Source organism: Schistocerca cancellata, chromosome 4, assembly GCF_023864275.1.
Source record: "Schistocerca cancellata isolate TAMUIC-IGC-003103 chromosome 4, iqSchCanc2.1, whole genome shotgun sequence".
In the NCBI taxonomy this organism is placed as follows: Eukaryota; Metazoa; Arthropoda; class Insecta; order Orthoptera; family Acrididae; genus Schistocerca; species Schistocerca cancellata.
The window spans coordinates 183043742-183065009 of NC_064629.1; the positions used below are offsets into that span (position 1 = coordinate 183043742).

General features: G+C 42.4%; 1 protein-coding gene across 1 annotated transcript in view; it reads right to left on the reverse strand.

Annotated features, from left to right (window-relative positions):
* LOC126183202 (ankyrin-3-like) overlaps nt 1–18091 on the reverse strand; it is an 892753-nt gene extending 874662 nt beyond the window's left edge. Inside the window, exon 1 of the mRNA XM_049924971.1 lies at nt 17962–18091. Coding sequence (XP_049780928.1) covers nt 17962–17988 — 27 coding nt within the window. The 5' untranslated portion in view covers nt 17989–18091. The remainder of the gene's footprint in view (nt 1–17961) is intronic.
* Between the last annotated feature and the right edge of the window lie 3177 nt (nt 18092–21268).

The following is a 21268-nucleotide window of genomic DNA, read 5'->3' on the forward strand; positions in this document are numbered from 1 at the left end:
TACCACGTTTAAGTTCCAGGTTACAAACGTTGCTCAATTTGACGATCATCTGCATCCACGGCGCCGGGCGCTGTGGCCGAGCGGTTCTTGGCGCTTCAGTCCGGAACCACGCTGCTGCTACGGTCGCAGGTTCGAATACTGCCTCGGGCATGGATGTGTGTGATACCCTTAGGTTAGTTAGGTTTTAAGTAGCTCTCAGTCTCGGGGACTGATGACCTCAGATGTTAAGTCCAATAGTGCTAAGAGCCATTTGAACAATTTTTTGCATCCACGGCAGCTTGGAACCGCACTAGAGACACGATTCCACAGTTGTTCGCATTACTTTTTGAACAGTGGACCACGAATGTTCAGCTATCGTGACACAGCTAGTGCACAGCTTGAACACCGCACATGGGTACAGGGTTCTCAGTCACGGCAACAGTAACTTCTTCAACAATTTGCGGCGCAAATAGTCATCTGCCTCTAGCAGGAGCAATTCCCAAATCGCCACTTACTTCTAACTTCCCAATCATGTTCTGAAACCTCGCTACGGAAAGGTGTTCCTTTCGAGTGCCAGTTCTTGCGATAACCAGCAGCACTTTTGCTGTTGTTTTGATTAAGCGGCTTTACGAAGGAGGCCCTGCTCGCCTTGCTGTCTGCAACTATAACTTATGACTGTGATTCAACCCTACGTTGCCGTACTAGTGTCGGCACCTAACGGCAAGTCATCATACAAATACTATTAATAACGCAAATCGCGCCGCTTACAGTCGGAACATTTTTAAGTTACGTACACATACGATAAATAGTTTTCCGTCTACACTGCTTTATGCAGCGGAAGATTAATGATAACCACCATGTACATTCGCAACTATTTTAAGGCCAATGCGTGCACTATGTTTAATTATTTCTCCACTCCAATCAGATTTCTGGCTGTCGCATGATGTCACTTATTTAAAAAGAAAATTTGATTGGAATATTTTTATGATATTAACGCTTAGAGTTATATTCATATGGAAGGGTGGTTCAAATTGCTCTGATCACTATGCGACTTAACTTCTGAGGTCATAAGTCGCCTAGAACTTAGAACTAATTAAACCTAACTAACCTAAGGACATCACACACATCCATGCCCGAGGCAGGATTCGAACCTGCGACCGTAGCGGTCGCTCGGTTCCAGACTGTAGCGCCTAGAACCGCACGGCCACTCCGCCCGGTATATGGAAGGGTGGTTGAATACTTTCTACGAAATAAATAAATCATGAAGTTTAAGCACACAGTTATATTGCGCTTCCGTTTTCAGTTTTAGTGGGAGCAGACAGAGATAGTTACTTCTTTGTCTTCCTTCATCCTCGGCTCACAATTTCTTCCATGTCCACTTTCAAAGTGCAGGTTTTGTTTGTATGTTGTAATAGATACTTACTACGGCTACTAGTCTGCTAGTCCCATGTTTAAAATTTAAAGATTGGTTTCGTACGTATATCCTTCTTATGACCATACTTTTCAACATTTTTCGACTACATCCCACATCCTGAATAACGCCCAACTATGTGGTACCGAGAATCGTGACATCAGAGATGTTGTGTCTATTTTATTCCTTCTTTTCATGGTCGAAATAAATAAATCGCCTTCACACTCAATCCAGATGTATCTCGCTCGAGTTTTAAGACCAAGGAATTTCCACAATCTAAATCCGATTTACAAGTGTGAAGAAGTAGCAATCATTCATTTTAAATGATCGGAATCTGTTTCAGAGGTTTCTGAGGCCGTTGCGCAGTGTCGTGGAGCAAGGATCCGGACCCATTGTCGTCATAGAGAGGAATACACTCCGGCTCCATATTTTCCTCTTCGGCATGTCTGGTTTCCATCGCCAGCAACGTAAACGCATTTGCTGCTCTCGTCAGAGTTTTCTTCTCTATGCATCTGCACTTAATACACATCATGGACAGCTCATCAACAAAGTTAAAAATAGCTTACGTATTCAGCTTTACAACTGCGCCCTCGTTCCTACGGTAAGAGCTTGACATCTTCTCATAAAAGTATTTTTTAACGTAAAAATGCAAAAGAATAGAGCGTCTAGTCTTCCTTGTACACTACTGGCCATTGAAATTGCTACACCAAGAAGAAATGCAGACGATAAACGGGTATTCATTGGACAAATATATTATACTAGAACTGACATGTGATTCCATTTTCACGCAGTTTGGGTGTATAGATCCTGAGAAATTAGTACCCAGAACAACCACCTCTGACCGTAATAAGGGCGTTGATATGCCTGGGCATTGAGAACAAACAGAGCTTGGATGGCGTGTACAGCTGCACATGCAGCATCAACACGATACCACAGTTCATCAAGAGTAGTGACTGGCGTATTGTGACGAGCCAGTTGCTCGGCCACCATCGACCAGACGTTTTCAATTGGTGAGATATCTGGAGAATGTGGGGGCCAGGGCAGCAGTCGAACATTTTCTGTATCCAGAAAGGCCCGTACAGGACCTGCAACATGCGGTCCCCCATTATTCTGCTCAAATGTAGGGTTTCGCAAGGATCGAATGAAGGGTAGAGCTACGGGTCGTAAAACATCTGAAATGTTACGTCCCATACCACCACGCCGGGTGATACGCCAGTACGGCGATGCCGAATACACGCTTCCAATGTGCGTTCACCGCGATGTCGCCAAACACGGATGCGACAATCATGATGCTGTAAACAGAACCTGCATTCACGAGAAAAAATGACGTTTTGCCAGTCGTTCACCCAGGTTCGTCGCCGAGTACACCATCGCAGGCGCTCCTGTCTGTGATACAGCGTCAAGGGTAACCGCAGCCATGGTCTCCGAGCTGATAGTCCATGCTGCTGCAAACGTCGTCGAACTGTTCGTGCAGATGGTTGTTGTCTTGCAGACGTCCCCATCGAGACGTGGCTGCACGATCCGTTACAGCTATGCGGATAAGATGCCTGTCTTCTCGACTGCCTAGTGATACGAGGCCGTTGGGATCCACCACGGCGTTCCATATTACCCTCCTGAACCCACCGATTCCATATTCTGCTAACAGTCATTGGATCTCGACCAACGCGAGGAGCAATGTCGTGATACGATAATCCGCAATCGCGATAGGCTACAATCCGACCTTTACCAAACCGGAAACGTGATGGTACGCATTTCTCCTCCTTACACAAGGAATCATATCAACGTTTCACCAGGCAACGCTGGTCAACTGCTGTCTGTGTATGAGAAATCAGTTGGAAACTTTCCTCGTGTCAGCACGTTGTAGGTGTCGCCACCGGCGCCAATCTCATGTGAATGTTCTGAAAAGCTAATAATTTGCATATCACAGCATCTTCTTCTTGTCGGTTAAATTTCGGGTCCGTAGCACGTCATCTTCGTGGTGTAGGCAATTTTAGTGGCCAGTAGTGTATTTTCGTAGAGTTCTGCAAGCCTCTCGTCTAAATTTTAGTAATCAATATTGTTGACTTCCTTTTTAATACTGTCACATCACAATATTATGACGATTATAGTGGGGCTTGTAAGGGTTACCGCTGGTCGTCGGATGCACCTACTGCTGCACACGGGCCTTCCACGATGTTTATATCATACCTTCCCAGTACACGGAACAAAGGTATGGCCTTAAATCCGTAATGGTGTAAACGGCACACAGAACTGTATCTGATCAAGTGTTGGTACGCTCACCGAACAAAATATTAATCACAACCTTAGAAGAAACACGCTGTAGATGCTGTCACATTGCTATCAGGTGGTCATATGGACTTTTCCACCGCTGACGTAAGTAATCACAGTCAGGTGGTGTGTTCTTGTCGGTCCCTTGCACGGTATCAGCGCAGTAAAATGGGGCAGAATGTCAGATAGGGCATATAGTGTTTGGACGTGTGCCTATGAATGAGGTTCCACCATTTGTAGGTATATCAATGCGGACCATACACCGTACTAATCGCATCCGTGTAAAGATGCGTAAAAAACAGTGATCGAAAATTTGCCCTAAACGACAGAGACTGTAACGTCTTGTCAATGAAACCCGGTGTTAAATTCGACAAAAACTGTATCTGTCAGCCAATGCAGGTCTATTTCATCCACATTCCGAGCAAACACTGCGAAGCGAACTGCGAGTACAAGTCCGCGCCAAGTAAGTTGACGCTCGGCGCTGTGGCTGATGGGAGCGACTGTACAGGCATTTTCCATTTACTGTCCCTTCCATCAGCCACTAAGCCGAGTGTCAACTTAGTTTGCGACATTGAAGGCTGCCACTGCTGATTGCTGCACGTCTTCGACGGGCCAAACAACACAGTAGCTGGCTGAGGATGTGTAGTACGGTCCTAACGAGTCACAGTTCTGCCTCTTTTTCACATTACGCAAGGGGCCAAGTGCACCGAATGAGACGTTTAACACTCAGTGTGTGGAGCGTATAATCCAGGCCGGAGGGCGTTATGCGATGTTTTGCGGTGTTTTTTTTGTAGCAGGACTTCGGATCACTCATTCATCTTACTGTGAACATGAACAACGACGTTTATTTAAAAATTGTCGGTGCCATGTGCTGCTCTTTCTCCTAAATGTTAGTGATGAGAATGCTGTGGACACTTCCGTCTTTTGAGATGAGAACAGCCTCGGCTGCACACGTTCTCGGTTTAACTAACACTCTTGTCAACTATCGCTCCTAGAATGGCGCACGCTGAAGCACCCTATCTTAACCCGACAGAAAAGTCTAGAACAATTTGGGAGAGAGAATGGAACGTAGCAGTCGACATTCCCACAATTTTGTGGCTCCGCTTCAGCGACATACGGCATATCTGAAGGAGGGTGTGGACTCTCTTCCTCGCGGTGTATCATGTCTCCCGTGAGTGACTAATTTTTTGTTCGGTGTGCTTAGCAGACTAACATGATTATGATAGCTGATCAATAAGTATTCTTTTATATAGAGTGCTTGTGATATGTGATTTGGGGCATACTGAACCACGCACGTATGGTTCAGCAAGGTGATGAAGATTCAAAATAGATCGTAAGGCCAGACTAAAAACTATTTTTCGCAATATTAGTTGTTCTTGCTAGGAGGCGCAATTTTATCCACTCTAGCAATGATTTGTTAATGTGAAAAAATTTGCAGTTGCACCGTCGTTGGACTGTATGTTAAAACTGTGGCACGACCTTAATAGGTCCACACCTAGTAATGCATTATGGTGTTCAAATCAACATTCTGATTGATGAAAACTTCCTTTTATTATTCAGTGCTGTAGTAGAATTAAAGTAAGTACTGTTTTCCAATCCGTCTAGGAAAGTAAAAAAGGACAGATGTGTTTAAAGCAGCTGTAAGATTTCAGCAGGTCTAAGGAAGTGAACTGATGCTCCACAATCCTCGTTCTTAATTAAAACTGAGATCAATACAACATGACAAGCAGTACGCTGGCTTTTCGTGGCTGAAGATAGCTTCCTTAAAAGGTGAGAATATGAAGTACAAAAAATACCTGCTACCCGACGCCTAATAAAAAACGCATAGCGGTAACAGCAAGTACTAGCAGTATTTCTTGGTAACTTAATGGGAGGAGTGCATTTAAATAGCTCTGGTCAGCAGGTTCATTGGCATGGTGCAACACACACTTTATACTTCAGTGCGCTTTCTTTTCTGTAAAGGTATCGTAAGCACTCATTCTAGCACAACAGCCCAGAGCGAGAGATAAGCGATTTTCTACGTCGTCTACTACACTGCTCACTGCTGCGACGCAACACATATATTCGTTTAGGGCGGCAGCGGACCGATTCAGTACAACAGAGTTCAACTTCTTTGCTGAAGGCACCTCGGGCCGCGTTTGTAACGACCTTGTTATTAACTGGTACCCTATATATATTAGTATGTTACAAGGTCACAATAGATTAGCTATAGTAAGATTGCAATATATTGGCTCCTGGCCCCCAAGTACTAATCGTTAAAAGTCGGCAACATTCGAAACTCATAGTGTCAACTGTTTTCTGTTTCAGTTTGCTGCCACACTCAGCGACCCAAAGTTATTATACTGTAATTGCCTGACGAAATGTTGTCGTGTTATATGTGTAAGCACATGATTAATTGATTAATAACACATTCATACCGGCACTGATAAACGTTTTTCTCGCCGTTGGACGGTGCGCGTATTCATACTTCATTTGGCGGCGCTGCTTTTCGTGTTTATCGTCATGGGGCGGAGGACATAAGCAAACGCCCGAGGCTACTACTTTCAGCCTCTGACATTTACTACATTAACCATAATTTATGTGATACCTAATTTTCCACAAAGCTCTCTCTTTGAAGGGTTACACAATATAACTGTATTTTCATTGGTTCGTTTAGCTGGGTATTACATTATTAGTTACTGTTTTGCTGGTAGCACAGCTGGGAGGCAATAGGGCTGCACGAACTGTCGCTCAATCTCATTTGGCGTTCCCGGAGATTCTTGTTAGGGGCTGAACAGATATATACAGGGTGGTCCATCGATCGTGACCGGGCTAATATCTCACGTAATAAGCGTCAAACGAAAAAACTACAAAGAACGCAACTTGTCTAGCTTGAAGGGGAAAACCAGATGCGCTATGGTTGGCCCGCTAGATGGCGCTGCCATAGACCAAACGGATATCAACTGTGTTTTTTAAATAGTAACCCCCATTTTTTATTACATATTCGTGTAGTACGTAAAGAAATATGAATGTTTTAGTTGGACCACTTTTTTCGCTTTGTGATAGATGGCGCTGTAATAGTCACAAACATACAAACATATGGCTCACAATTTTAGACGAACAGTTGGTAACAGGGAGGTTTTTTAAATTAAAATACAGAACGTAGGTACGTTTGAACATTTTATTTCGGTTGTTCCAATGTGATACATGTACCTTTCTGAACTTATCATTTCTGAGAACGCATGATGTTACAGCGTGATTACCTGTAAATACCACATTAATGCAATAAATGCTCAAAATGATGTCCGTCAACCTCAATGCATTTGGCAATACGTGTAACGACATTCCTCTCAACAGCAAGTAGTTCGTTCGCCTTCCGTAATGTTCGCACATGCATTGACAATGCGCTGAAGCATGTTGTCAGGCGTTGTCGGTGGATCACGATGGCAAATATCCTTCAATTTTCCCCACAGAAAGAAATCCGGGGACGTCAGATCCGGTGAACGTGCGAGCCATGGTGTGATGCTGCGACGACCAATCCACCTGTCATCAAATATGCTATTCAATACCGCTTCAGCCGCACGCGAGCAATGTGCCGGACATCCATCATGTTGGGAGTACATCGCCATACTGTCATGTAGTGAAACATCTTGTAGTAACATCGGTAAAACATTACGTAGGGAATCAGCATACATTGCACCATTTAGATTGCCATCGATAAAATGGGGGCCAATTATCCTTCCTCCCATAATGCCACACCATACATTAACCCACCAAGGTTACTGATGTTCCACTTGTCGCAGCCATCGCGGATTTTCCGTTGCCCAATAGTGCATATTATGCCAGTTTACGTTACCGCTGTTGCTGAATGTCGCTTCGTCGCTAAATAGAACGCGTGCAAAAAATCTGTCATCGTCTCGTAATTTCTCTTGTGCCCAGTGGCAGAACTGTACACGACGTTCAAAGTCGTCGCCATGCAATTCCAGGTGTATAGAAATATGGTACGGGTGCAATCGATGTTGATGTAGCATTCTCAACACCGACGTTTTTGAGATTCCCGATTCTCGCGCAATTTGTCTACTACTGATGTGCGGATTAGCCGCGACAGCAGCTAAAACACCTACGTGGGCATCATCATTTGTTGCAGGTCGTGGTTGACGTTTCACATGTGGCTGAACACTTCCTGTTTCTTTAAATAACGTAACTCTCCGGCGAATGGTCCGGACACTTGGATGATGTCGTCCAGGATACCGAGCAGCATACATAGCACACGCCCGTTGGGCATTTTGATCACAATAGCCATACATCAACACGATATCGACCTTTTCCGCAATTGGTAAACGGTCAATTTTAACACGGGTATTGTATCACGAAGCAAATACTGTCCGCACTGGCGGAATGATACGTGATACCACGTACTTATACGTTTGTGACTATTACAGCGCCATCTATCACAAATCGAAAAAAGTGGTCCAACTAAAACATTCGTATTTATTTACGTACTATACGAATATGTAATAAAAAATGGGGTTCCTATTTAGAAAAACGCAGTTGATATCCTTTTGACCTATAGCAGCGCCATCTAGAGGGCCAACCACAGCGACGTCTGGTTTCCCCTTTCAACCTAGACGAGTTTCGTTCTTTGTAATTTTTTCGTTTGACGCTTATTTCGTGAGATATTTGGCCCGGTCACTACCAATGGACTACCCTGTAGACTAAAAACTGACTTACACCACTTTTAAAGTAAACGGTTCAACATGAGTCTGTACTTCATTGCGTGAGTGATAAAACCATTAGTGCGAAGAGTTGCCAGAAAAAATGAATATACAGTTACTTGTTGAATTTTATTCACACTGAACGATTAAATCACTTTCTTTGTCCTCCACCTGGCTCCTCTTCAATAATAAACGTATATGCTGTTACAACTTCCTGTTGGAAGCTATGCAAAACCCGTGACGTTTGTTCATCCTAATGATCAGCTGCGTTAAATAAAGAAGTTCGTGAATTAGTCAATATTGCAGTATGTAGAAAAACCCCGTTTGCAACGTTAGCGCCGACTGTTTACGTAAAATGAATGAGCGCACTGTTTGGCATATTTTTATGTGTGACGATGTAATTTATATTACTATTTGACAACATTGATGAATTCGTGGATTTCAGTATTTTACGCCACCGATTATATGTTGCTTAGTATGATGTAAATGTTTTCTGAACGTAATGACAGTTCTTCGACAGGAACCAGTTGTCTAGTGAAGAGTAATTATCAGCAGGTTGGTTGGTTGGTTGGTTGGTTTGGGGAAGGAGACCAGACAGCGGAGTCATCGGTCTCATCGGATTAGGGAAGGATGGGGAAGGAAGTCGGCCGTGCCCTTTCAGAGGAACCATCCCGGCATTTGCCTGGAGTGATTTAGGGAAATCACGGAAAACCTAAATCAGGATGGCCGGACGCGGGATTGAACCGTCGTCCTTCCGAATGCGAGTCCAGTGTCTAACCACTGCGCCACCTCGCTCGGTAATTATCAGCAGGGCTTGGCGGCAAAGCATCACGTTGTTGTTACGGCCGCGAGTGTCGTATTTCTGTGCGATAACACGTTAACTATATTGCTCGTAGCAACCTAATCGCAAACCTTTTGCCGTTCATATTACTCCTGTTGCTGCCAGACCTAAAGTGCTTGCAGGAATTACTGATTTGTTTCACCACATGCAATACAGTCTTTCCGTGCTCGACTCAGTGAAACAGTCATTGAGCACCTGACGATACTCATGGAATGCGATATACCTGTTTTGAGCTTATTCGAAAACTTTTTCTTAAAATGCAGTTTGATCCATGAAATTATGGCAACGTAACGAAACTAGTTATTCTCCCCTTGTGATATTATGGTCGCGAGTCGTCGAGCCATCTTTCAGAATGAACCATAGGACATACTGCAAATGTGGTTTTCTTATGTTGATAGTTAGCAAAATGTATTTTCATTCTGCAGCACAGTGTGCACTGATTTAAACGTCTTGGCAGAGGATGGATCGGATAAGTCTTTTATAGGTGTACAAGATGCTGGGTGGACGTAATTCCCATGCACGGTCTGTCAGCAGGTTTACTTCTTCTTATTACGGTATGTTGATAATTTTTATTTTCGGACCGTCTACTCACAACTGAATGAAACACAATTATCGTGCCATATGCTTTTCGCCTTTACATTTTGCAAGGTCTCTTCAGTGTCCTGGAATATGTACATATTTTTGTTTATATATTTATAAACAGAAATATGTAGATACTCCAGGCCACTGAAGATGCCTTACATATGTACAAACAAAAAATGTAGATATTCCAGGCCACTGAAGATGCCTTGCAAAAAACAAAGGCGAACCGTGTATGGCATGAAAATCGTGTTCCATTCAGCTAAAATCAGACAGTCCAAAAGTAAAAATTATCAACGTACTGTAATATTACGTGCAGATGAGGGCGACAGGACTACAAAAGTTGAAGATATTAGTAAATTCTGTCTATTGAGGTCAGGGAATGTTGGAGACCGTATTGGCGCGTTTGACGTCGTCACACATCGGCAGCAACATATGCCATTTCCCATGTCGTATCACAACAGCCTTAATTTAATTTCATATTCATCGTTACAGATAGGAATGGGGTTTGAAGTTCAAATGGTTCAAATGGCTCTGAGCACTATGGGACTTAACTGCTATGGTCATCAGTCCCCTAGGACTTAGAACTACTTAAACCTAACTAACCTAAGGACAGCACACAACACCCAGCCATCACGAGGCAGAGAAAATCCCTGACCCCGCCGGGAATCGAACCCGGGAACCCGGGCGTGGGAAGCGAGAACGCTACTGCACGACCACGAGATGCGGGCGGGGTTTGAAGATGAACGTCTCTATAATGTGCATCCACGAGTCGATGATGTTATTTCTGTTTGGAATTCCTACCATAGCAGCTAAAGAGGCACACATGCAAAAGAGCCCCCCCCCCCCCCCCCCCCCATCAAACCCTCTTACTCTGCAACGACAAATCCATCTGCCCCTGCTCCTAGCTTCGTCCCTGAGGTGACATCAGATGTGGAAGCATGAAAGCCGGAATTTGGTTGCAATACTTACACGTCTGTTGTTTGAAACTGATAAACAATATTTGATTCAAAATAATGTCCATTGCTATTTATACCCCCCCCCCCCTCTCCGGCAGGATATGACTGCCACGTCAAAAAAACAGTTCTTTTTCATACGAATTGAAGCGTTTTTCAGCGAGAGCGTGTACCAGTGATGCAAATAGATGATAATCGGAAGGAGCAAAGTCTGGAGAATAAGCCGCATGCCTTAGTATTTCCCAACTGAACGCCTCGATCGTTTCCCTGACCCGTTTGCGTGTGTGTGATGGGGCGTTATCATGGCGCAATATGACTTCGTGTCGCCTTTTTCATATTTCGGCCGACCGGGGTGGCCGAGCGGTTCTAGGCGCTACAGTCTGGAACCGCGCGACCGCTACGGTCGCAGGTTCGAATCCTGCCTCGGGCATGGATGTGTGTGATGTTAGGTTTAAGTAGTTCTAAGTTCTAGGGGACTGATGACCTCAGAAGTTAAGTTCCATAGTGCTCAAAGCCATTTGAACTATTTTTTTACGTATTCCGCTCGGTTTTCACGTAATTCTCGATTTAAATCGATCATTTGCTGTTTGCAGCGATCAGTGTCAATGGTTTCACCAGGCTTTACCAGCTCGTAATAGATGACACCCTTCTGATCCCACCAAACACAGAGCATTGTCTTCCTTCCAAAGCGATTTGGTCTTGCAGTGTATGTCGATGGTTTGTCTGGATTCACCCATGATTTACGACGCTTAGGATTCTCAAAGTACATCTATTTTTCATCACCTGTCAACATTCGATGGAGAAACGACTTTCTTTTGTATCTAGCGAGCAGCCTTTCACAAATGGCCCTTCGATTTTCTTGTTATCTCTCATTCAGTTCATGTGGAACCCATTTTCCCACATCCTGCAGCTTTCCCGTAGTTTTCAACCAAAGAGAAATGGCTATTTTTCGTCACATTTAATTGTTCCACGAGTTCCTGTTGAGTTTCAATACCATCTTTATCCAATAAGGCCTGCAATTCGTTGTCTTCGAACTTTTCTGTGGTTTCCCACGCTCGTCGTTCCTCACGTCAAAACCACCATTTTGAATTTTTTGAACCACTCGAAGCACTTTGTTCTCCCAAGAGCCTGTTTACCGAAAGCATGGACAAGCATTCTATGCGAATCTGCAGCAAATTTCTTCAAATGATAACAGAAAACCAATGCTGTCCCCAAATCGTAGTTCGTAAGCACACAACACAACATGTTTATGGGTTTGAAACAGATACCGATCTATGGAACTTGGGTTACTGTGTGTCAGCCGTTACAGGAAGCAGATGGCGCTGCAGACGCGGTCTCACGGGCCCTACACTGACGGCAAACAACATCTATAGGGAAATTCCGGTTTCATACTTCTACACCTGGTATACGAATACATCTTACGTCTGTGTTAAAGTTTGTACATCAGTAGCTGGTAGGTACGAGTCGCGCCCGCCCTTGAGTTGTCAGAAATGGAAGACTACCAATACAGCTTTCCCTCTCTCACATCCTGTGCCGGTTAATCGTCTGTCCCTGAGGCAGGTGGGCAATTTTTTTCTTAGTTCACAGTCGAAATCACCAGCTTCAATTAAAATTAAGCTCATCTTAAAATATTACTGTTCTGTAAGTACTTCTGTTTGTTTCTGAGCAGGAAAACACACTCTCGCGAAGCTCTTAACGTTACATGACATACACTGTTTGATCAAAAGTATCCGGACACCTGGCTGAAAATGACTTAAAAGATCCTTCGGCAATGCTGGAATTCAGTATGGTGTTGGCCCACCAATAGCCTTGATGACAGCTTCCACCCTAGCAGGCAGACGTTCAATCAGGTGCTGGAAGGTTTCTTGGGGAATGGCAGCCCTTTCTTCATGGAGTGCTGCACTGAGGAGAGGTATCGATGTCGGTCGGTGAGGCCAGGCACGAAGTCGGCGTTCCAAAACATCCCAAAGGTGTTCTATAGGATTCAGGTCAGGACTCCGCCACAGGCTGTATATTACGAACAGGTGCTCGATCGTGTTGAAAGATGCAATCGCCATCCCCGAATTGCTCAACAGTGGGAAGCAAGAAGGTGCTTAAAACATCAATGTAGGCCTGTTCTGTGATAGTGTCACGGAAAACAACGAGGGGTGCAAGCCCCCTCCATGAAAAACACGACCACACCATAACATCACCGCCTTCAAATTTTACTGTTGGCACTACACACGCTGGCAGATGACGTTCACCAGGCATTCGCCATACCCACACACTGCCATCGGATCGCCGCATTGTGTACCGTGATTCGTCACTCCACACAACGTTTTCCCACTGTTCAATCGTCCAATGTTTACACTCCTTGCAGCAAGTGTGGTGTCGTTTGGCACTTACCGGCGTTATGCGTGGCTTCAAATGGTTCAAATGGCTCTGAGCACTGTGGGACTCAACATCTTAGGTCATAAGTCCCCTAGAACTTAGAACTACTTAAACCCAACTAACCTAAGGACATCACACACACCCATGCCCGAGGCAGGATTCGAACCTGCGACCGTAGCAGTAATGCGTGGCATATGAGCAGCCGCTCGACCATGCAATCCAAGTTGTCCCACCTCCTGCCTAACTGTCATAGTACTTGCAGTGGATCCTGACGCAGTTTGCAATTCCTGTGTGATGGTCTGGACAGATGTCTGCCTATTACACATTACTACCCTCTTCAACTGTCGGCGGTCTCTGTCACTCAACAGACTGGGTCGGCCTGTACTCTTTTGTGCTGTACATGTCGCTTCACGTTTCCACTTCACTATCAGATCGGAAACAGTGGACCTAGGGATGTTTAGGAATGTGGAAATCTCGCGTACAGACGTATTACACAAGTGACACCCAATCACCTGACCACGTTCGAAGTCCATGAGGTCCGCGGATCACCCCATTCTGCTGTCTCACGATGTCTAATGACTACTGAGATATCTGATATGGAGTACCTAGCAGTACGTGGCAGCACATTGCACCTAATATGAGAAACGTATGTTTTTGGGGGTGTCCGGATACTTTTGATCACAAAGTGTATTTTGGATCCGGCTGTTAGATTCTAAATGCATACTTTTATAACATACGGCCGAGGGCCACGGGCGGCACGAATACATAACTCGGGTCGCAGTTTGACGAGCACTGCTATAGAATAAGCAAAAAATGGTAGTCACATAGATGCAGTATATCTCTACTCTCGAAAAACATTTGATTCAGTATCACACCAATACTTATTAATTAAAACAAGACAATAGGATATATAAAACGAATCTGACAAATGAAATAAGAATTTGGGGTTAGGGACGACGCAGCATGTGATCTTGGACAGATGGTCGTCGACAGGTGTGGAGGTAATTTCACGCGTGGCCGTGGAAACTCTGTTCGATCTTCATGCTGTATATTAATTGCCTGCATAAAATTGTGAAGGTAACCTCAGACTTTTGCAGATTATGCAGTTATCTATAGTGAAGCACAACCTGTGAAAACTGCACAAATGTTCAGCCACATCTCGACTGAATTTCAAAGTGGCGCGAAGTTGGCGAGCATTACCAGTGTAGGTGAAGGGGGGAGGGGGGGTGGGGAGGGGAGTGAAGGCTGTACCAAAAAATTCGTTACTTCTTGTCGAATTATATTAACAACACATTTTAACATGCTTTCTAAGGAGGTACCGATGTGCACCCAGGGTCCACGCCCCAAAATCTAAAAATAGTTTCTAGCACACACTTAGCAATATCAATGCACTTTAAATAACGTGTACTACCGAATTTACGACCGCAACAAAAAAATTTAAGAAATGCAACATACTTTTAAAGGGATATTGGTGTGTAAGTAAAGCCCTGAACCTGGAAATATTGAATGCAACATTCATTGTGGAAAGTGACATCTATTGTGACTTAAATGTTTTGGGTTAATTTTCACAACACGCAAGAACGTTGTGTCCCATGATTACAATACCAATCAGTGACAACTGGAGTCAGCCAGTTCGTACAAATATCTGGTTTTAAAAATATACAGGTATATGAGATGGAATGACACACAAACTAAGATACGGATGAAGGTGATTCATTGGTAGGATTCTTGAGAATGTAGTCACGCTACATAAGGAGTTCCGTTACAAATCAGTTGTGCAATTCATCCTGGAATATTGCTCTAGTGTGTGGGATCCATATTAGAGAGGTCTAACCGGGGATACTGAATGTACACTAAGGGGCACCACGAACGGTTTGCGCGAGCCATGTGAGCGCGTCGAGGAAAAGCTGAAAGCGTCAACTTAGAAGCGCTTCAAGATAGACGCCAACCATTGCGCGAAAGCCTACTTACAAAGTTTCAAGAAACAGTATTAAGAGAGGAATCTAGGAATACACTACGACATCCTACGTACAGACCATGAAGACAACATTAGGCTACTTAATGCACTTACGCAGTCATTGCTCTAGCGCTCCATGCACAAATGGGAGCAAAAATGTCTACAACATGGAATATAGCAAATGCGTTCTGCCATAATGCTTTTTGTAGTATAGAGATTTACAAATAGTAATCACACCCAGGCAACGAATCGTAAAATAAATTCTTTTTCTTGACACTAATAACTAATCAAGATTTGTGACAGACTGTAGCTAATGGAAGTCTCTTTTTAAAATCAAACATTTTAATAAATAATAAAGGGAGTACTGCAAGCAAAGCCATATGTCGATACTTGCCATTCAAAGCCAATATTTCGAATTGCGTCACAAAATTTTTATTCCTTACAGAATTCTCGCCAACATCTAGTCTTCCACGTTACTGAACTATATATTTTACATTACCGAGTAAGGCATGAAACAGACACCGTAAGTCCTGTATTTATTTGGTTATGGAAGTTATAACGATTTATTGGTCTGGCGTCCAGACCAAGAAAAGTTATAACGATTTATTGGTCTGGCAATGATTTTGCCGCTGTCGAGCAGTATAGGTGGATGTGTACCTCTACAGAACACTGCGAAATACCGCCCTAAATCTTTTGTGTGGTAATTCCACGTAAGGCTCTTACCGAGCTGCGAGAAGCGACCGGCCTGCGGATTCCCAGAAAAAGCCATTAAAACAATGCGATAAATCCAGTACTATGGTCACATGTTAAGTTCTGTATGCAAACAGTGTAATGCACGTGGCATTAAAGTTGGAAAGTCTTTGCTAAAGATTAACCTTTGAGTGCCACGTTCGAGGAATAGCTTCTGTTGCAAATTTTTTATTGCCGTCCGATACGACTTTCGCGATAGTCCTGACTTTATTTTCTGCTTTCAGTTTCAACGTAACGCTATCGGAAAACAAATAATTTTCTGTAACTGTTTACGAGCTTCATTTCGCAACTGGGATATCGTGTGTTTACTTAAATGAAAATTAATTTCTGATCGTTAAACGAAAAAGATTATATCTATATTCACATTAATAACATAAAAAGATTTACTTCGTATTTACTGTTGAAGTACGCTAATGGATATTAATCGTTTGAGATACAGTAAGTTTTACCACTACTCAAAATTTAGTTCTTGGGTCACGGCACTTTTCTAAACTTACCGAATCAGTTTTGTCAAACCTGAAAGTTTTAGAATCTTGCCCCCCTTGGCGTAATATTTTTCTGGACCCCTTTTCGTAATATTTTTCTGGACGCCCATATGCACAGATGTTCAAGTGTTTAAAAATTTGCATATTTTCCACTTCCATGCATAACGCTGCTTTGGCATAGTTTCACAAATGGAAATGTCAACCGAACATCAACTTGCTTTAAAATTTTCGTGACATTTGGTCTGCACCTTTCAGTACTAAGTTTTCGGTGCGTGACTCCTAGAATGTGGCTATTGTGGGAAAGAATACGAATTGATGTGTTCAGGTGTTTAGAGCATGCTACAGGCAGATTGTAATCGCTTTGTTTACAGATCTCCCAAGCCTGGTCGACCCTGTTGCCTCTTACAAAAATATCGTGCGCGCCCGTCTCTGCATGTAATCGATGGGCGCTTGACGAGGCTTCATGAGCTGCCATCTAGCTGTGTTCGCTGAAGATCTCGGGACTATTCACAGCACGATCGTTGATAATTCGCTCACCAGAAGGCGCTACGATAGCTAGCCGGCAATTTTTTTTGGCGCAAATATACAAATTACGATGAACAATAATGATAAATATTTTGATCTAGAGGAAGTATTAGCAATCGGAAAGATTTTAATGGACAATGAATTTTTTTTCTATAGTACTGCTACCCAAAAAAGCTTTTTTTTACACTAAAAAGTTTTCAGAATGTCCTTCGCGTTCTACTGTCAGCCAAAATACAAGCGCCGACATACTCCTGTTACAAAAATCTAGAGCACAAAATCCTGCGATCTTACACACCGCAAGTGTATTCATTTAAACATATATAGTAATTAAAATAATTGAAATTACTGATTCGTCGGTTCGAAATGATCGTACTCAGTTCAAAATATGCCACATTTTCAATAACAAAGAGATCGGAACAGCTAATTTGTTATGAAATCAGGAAAGGAACAGCTAGCTTGACGACAGTGCACCAAAGACAACGTGACTGCTGAAGGTTAGATACATTGTACTTGGTGCATATCTTAACTTAGTTGTCATTCTCAAGAATCTCACATGAAATAAGCTTACTGTTCAAGGTATACTATAGTCTAGAATCTCATGAATATTTGGCCGGCGTATTATGATTCGAGTTCTGTTTAAATATACGTTTCTTAAATTAGAATTACGGTTCAACATAGCACAAAAATTACTATTTTAGTAAACGTTTTTGTTAGAAAAATAACAAGGTAACAAAACTAACATCGGGAATTATGTTGTTTTCACTGGTTTTTAGCACCGTGCCCTACAGATCTGTCAATTTGTCAATTGCTCAGAATTAACGGCAGGTCGTAAGATAAGCATCAGTGTCGTTATTTGAGTATGGAGCTCTGCACTTTTCACAAAGGCTTCCTGAATGTTAGCATTGCGAAATAATCGAATATTGAAAAGCAGTTCTAATGTTGGCAGTTCAAAGTTATAAGCGTACTTTTGCAAGCAAAACAAAACAAAGTAAACAAACAAGTTCCAGTGTTTCAAACCTTCATTATGGTGCGAGACACTAGCAAATCACGTGGAACTGGACACGTTACGAGAAAAGCGAGAACTACAGCAGGAGTAAGTGATTCCAAAGAAGCACAGGAGAAAATAAGCAGTAGACCGGTACTTACGATGTTGGGGCTCAGCGTGTCACTCATGTTGGCGCTGTGAGACTGGCAGCTCACAACCCTGAAATTTCAGAGCCGTTTTTCTTCCGGCCGGAATCTAGAGAGTCTTTATTCGTCATGGTTGTCACTGCTCCTGAGTAACATGCATAACTGCACGACACTGAACACGGTATCTGAAAATGAAGCAAAGAAAACGAAACTCTTTTAAAAGATCTTTACGTCTAACTTCAAGATATGCAGCCTAGATGTTAGCTAAAATATGTTGAACTACGCTGAAAATGCCGTAGAATCACTCATGACATTGCTGAATAAAAAACGTCAAAATCTATAATTTATAAAAAAGTATTGAGAAGGTCAGAAAATATTTTCGCGGCTGTCGTGAGGTTAACAATGAAAAATATTTTAGAATTTCGTACTTAGCATGTAACAACTATAAACGAGTAACTGAAACAGAGGTAAGCGCCTAGCAGTAAATGGTGAACGCTACTTTACCGAAAACGACTCTGCAATGCAGAGCCCCTGCCGCGGGTGCTGGCTTTATAAGGCGCAGCCACGCCCTCCAGCTATTTCATTGGTTGGACGTACTCCCCTCCCGGCGCCACTGCGGGATCAATTCACCTTGGAACAAGGTCACCGTTCCAAGGGACGAACCGCTCTTTTTATTGTTGTTATTTTGTCAACTGCATCATTTCAGCTACGTGCCAAAAGAGTGCACTATTTCTTAACTTAGTCATCCTGACGCACCCCTCCCGTCGTATCTGCCGCTTACTACGCTCGCAGTTGAACGGGCTTAGTGATTTTGGCGCTTCATTGTGAAAAATAATTTTCTCCGTGCAGTCTCCTCAGAAGATAGAATTTGAAGTTGTTTAATCGCACTAATTCGTAGTGCTAACGTAAATGGTACCGGAAAAAATTCTTCCCATTTACGAAATGAACTATGCTCTTCTGATTTTTAGTCTACGCCCTCACATACGACCGCCAAATCAGAAATTGTCTCTCTTTTAGATAAAAAGGCAACGCATTTATTTTACATAAACGATACTGACTTACATTTTTCTTTCCACGGAGAAACGTGAAAATAAACGTTTACGTCTCTGCTAAGGAAGCTACGATTACTAGTAATGTGGCCGAAGAGATGAGGTTTTATTATTTTTTCTTTTTTTTTACTGGTTGGACACACTGAAAACGAAACTTGTTAACTTGTTATTAAGAGGGGCACCTCATCAAATAATACTTGATCTAGTTATGCTAGTGCAACTGCAGAAGCTGAAAAATTTATTTTTGTAGCCGAATTAGGTAATAACAATTCTGTTTGAGTTTCCGCGGAACATGATGCAGCTCTTTAAATGTACTTAAATGCGCCCAACGTCCCCAATGCGTACAACAGCAGAAGTCGTAAAACAAATTTAGAACGCCTTTACAGAAACAGATTGCTGACAATGATATACAGTAATTAAGCGTGGTCCGATTAGCCCAGCATATAAAGTAAAAATCCTTCTAGCAATCCTGTCAAGACAACAAGTTAAACTTGGGTTCTGAAATTATTCTTCTTGTTTCCGGAATTAAGAAAAAATATTACGCGTAATTTTATAGTTAGTACAGTCATTCGCGGGAATAATATTGCATTTTGCCGCCATAGATGGTAGTATATTGTACACTGGTCACAAAATGTATACACTAGTAACAATAGTTCAGTTTTTATAACAGACACACAGGAGAACGTAGGCAGTTACAGTCGAATATACCGGACGATACTGATTCAGTTCTTATGTATGTGAGAAAAGGTGTGAGAGAACCTCTTTCTCGACGTTGTGAAGAGTTCAGAAACAACTGAAGCATTACCTCCTAATACAGTATTTGGTCACTGAGAACGGCCCACACTGATTCCCATATAGAATATTCAATTCCAAATCGGACGAAAAATTTTAAAATCGACCTTCTATTTTTTTAAAATCATTAAAAATTTTTGCATGTGTCAATTATTGTAAAAGAAAACAACTTTCGTAAAGTATCTCTTAAATATTAACTGGTTCTCGAGTTAAAATTCGGTAAAGTTTGCGTTCTTTTCAGAACGTGAAAATTTGTCTTCCATGTAACTCAAGAATCTTATAGCAGATTTCAGTGAACTACGATTCATTTTGAACCTGAATGCTGTTTCTGATGGGGGTCTATAATATAAGAATAATTAATATAATTTTTAAATACCTTTTATTCATGTATTAAGCATAACCACACTTTTCGTAAACTTACATAGGCCTGAAACACTTTTTATTACACAATGATCTCCATTTTAAGTTCTATGGAGCCCCTTGTGTGAAACGTGGATAAAATAATTTCATAATAAATATTTGAGCTCACACTGTACTTAGGTTGCGACGGACTTCCGTGAAACATACGTAGCAGGCGATCCACAACTTCCTCGTCGTTGTCACGGGTGTTGCCGCTGTTTCAGTTTGCCTCTTATTTTTTCAACAGCTATCCATTGAAGATACCATAAGAATTTGACTGATATTGTTTTTAAATATAATGCTGAACAATATGGAATACTTTTTGTTGCATTTAAAATAGTGTTTGTTCAGAAAAAACACGAAACACGATTAAAGTTACATTTAAGTCGAAACAAGGTCCCGGGAGTAAACAACATTCCATTAGAGCTACTGAAAGCTTTGGGAGAGCCAGGCCTAACAAAACTCTACCATCTAGTGAGCAGCATGTATGAGACAGGCGATATACCCTCAGACTTCAAGAAGAATATAATAATTCCAAACCCAAAGAAAGCAGGCGTTGACAGATTTGAAAATTACCGAACTATCAGTTGAATAAGCCACGGCTGCAAAATACTAACACGAATTCTTTACAGACGAATGGAAAAACTGGCAACATTTGTAGACTTAGAGAAAGCTTTTGACAATGTTGACTGGAATACTCTCTTTCAAATTCTGAAGGTGGCAGGGGTAAAATACATGGACCGAAAGGCTATTTACAATTTGTACAGAAACCAGATGGCAGTTCTAAGAGTCGAGGGGCATCAAAGGGAAGCAGTGGTTGGGAAGGGAGTGAGACAGAGTTGTAGGCTATCCCCGATGTTATTCAATCTGTATATTGAGCAAGCAGTAAAGGAAACAAAAGAAAAATTCGGAGTAGGAATTAAAATCCATAGAGAAGAAACAAAAACTTTGAGGTTCGCCGATGACATTGTAGTTCTGTCAGAGACAGCAAAGGACCTGGAAGAGCAGTTGAACGGAATGGACAGTGTCTTGAAAGGAGGATATAAGATGAACATCAACAAAAGCAAAACGAGGATAATGGA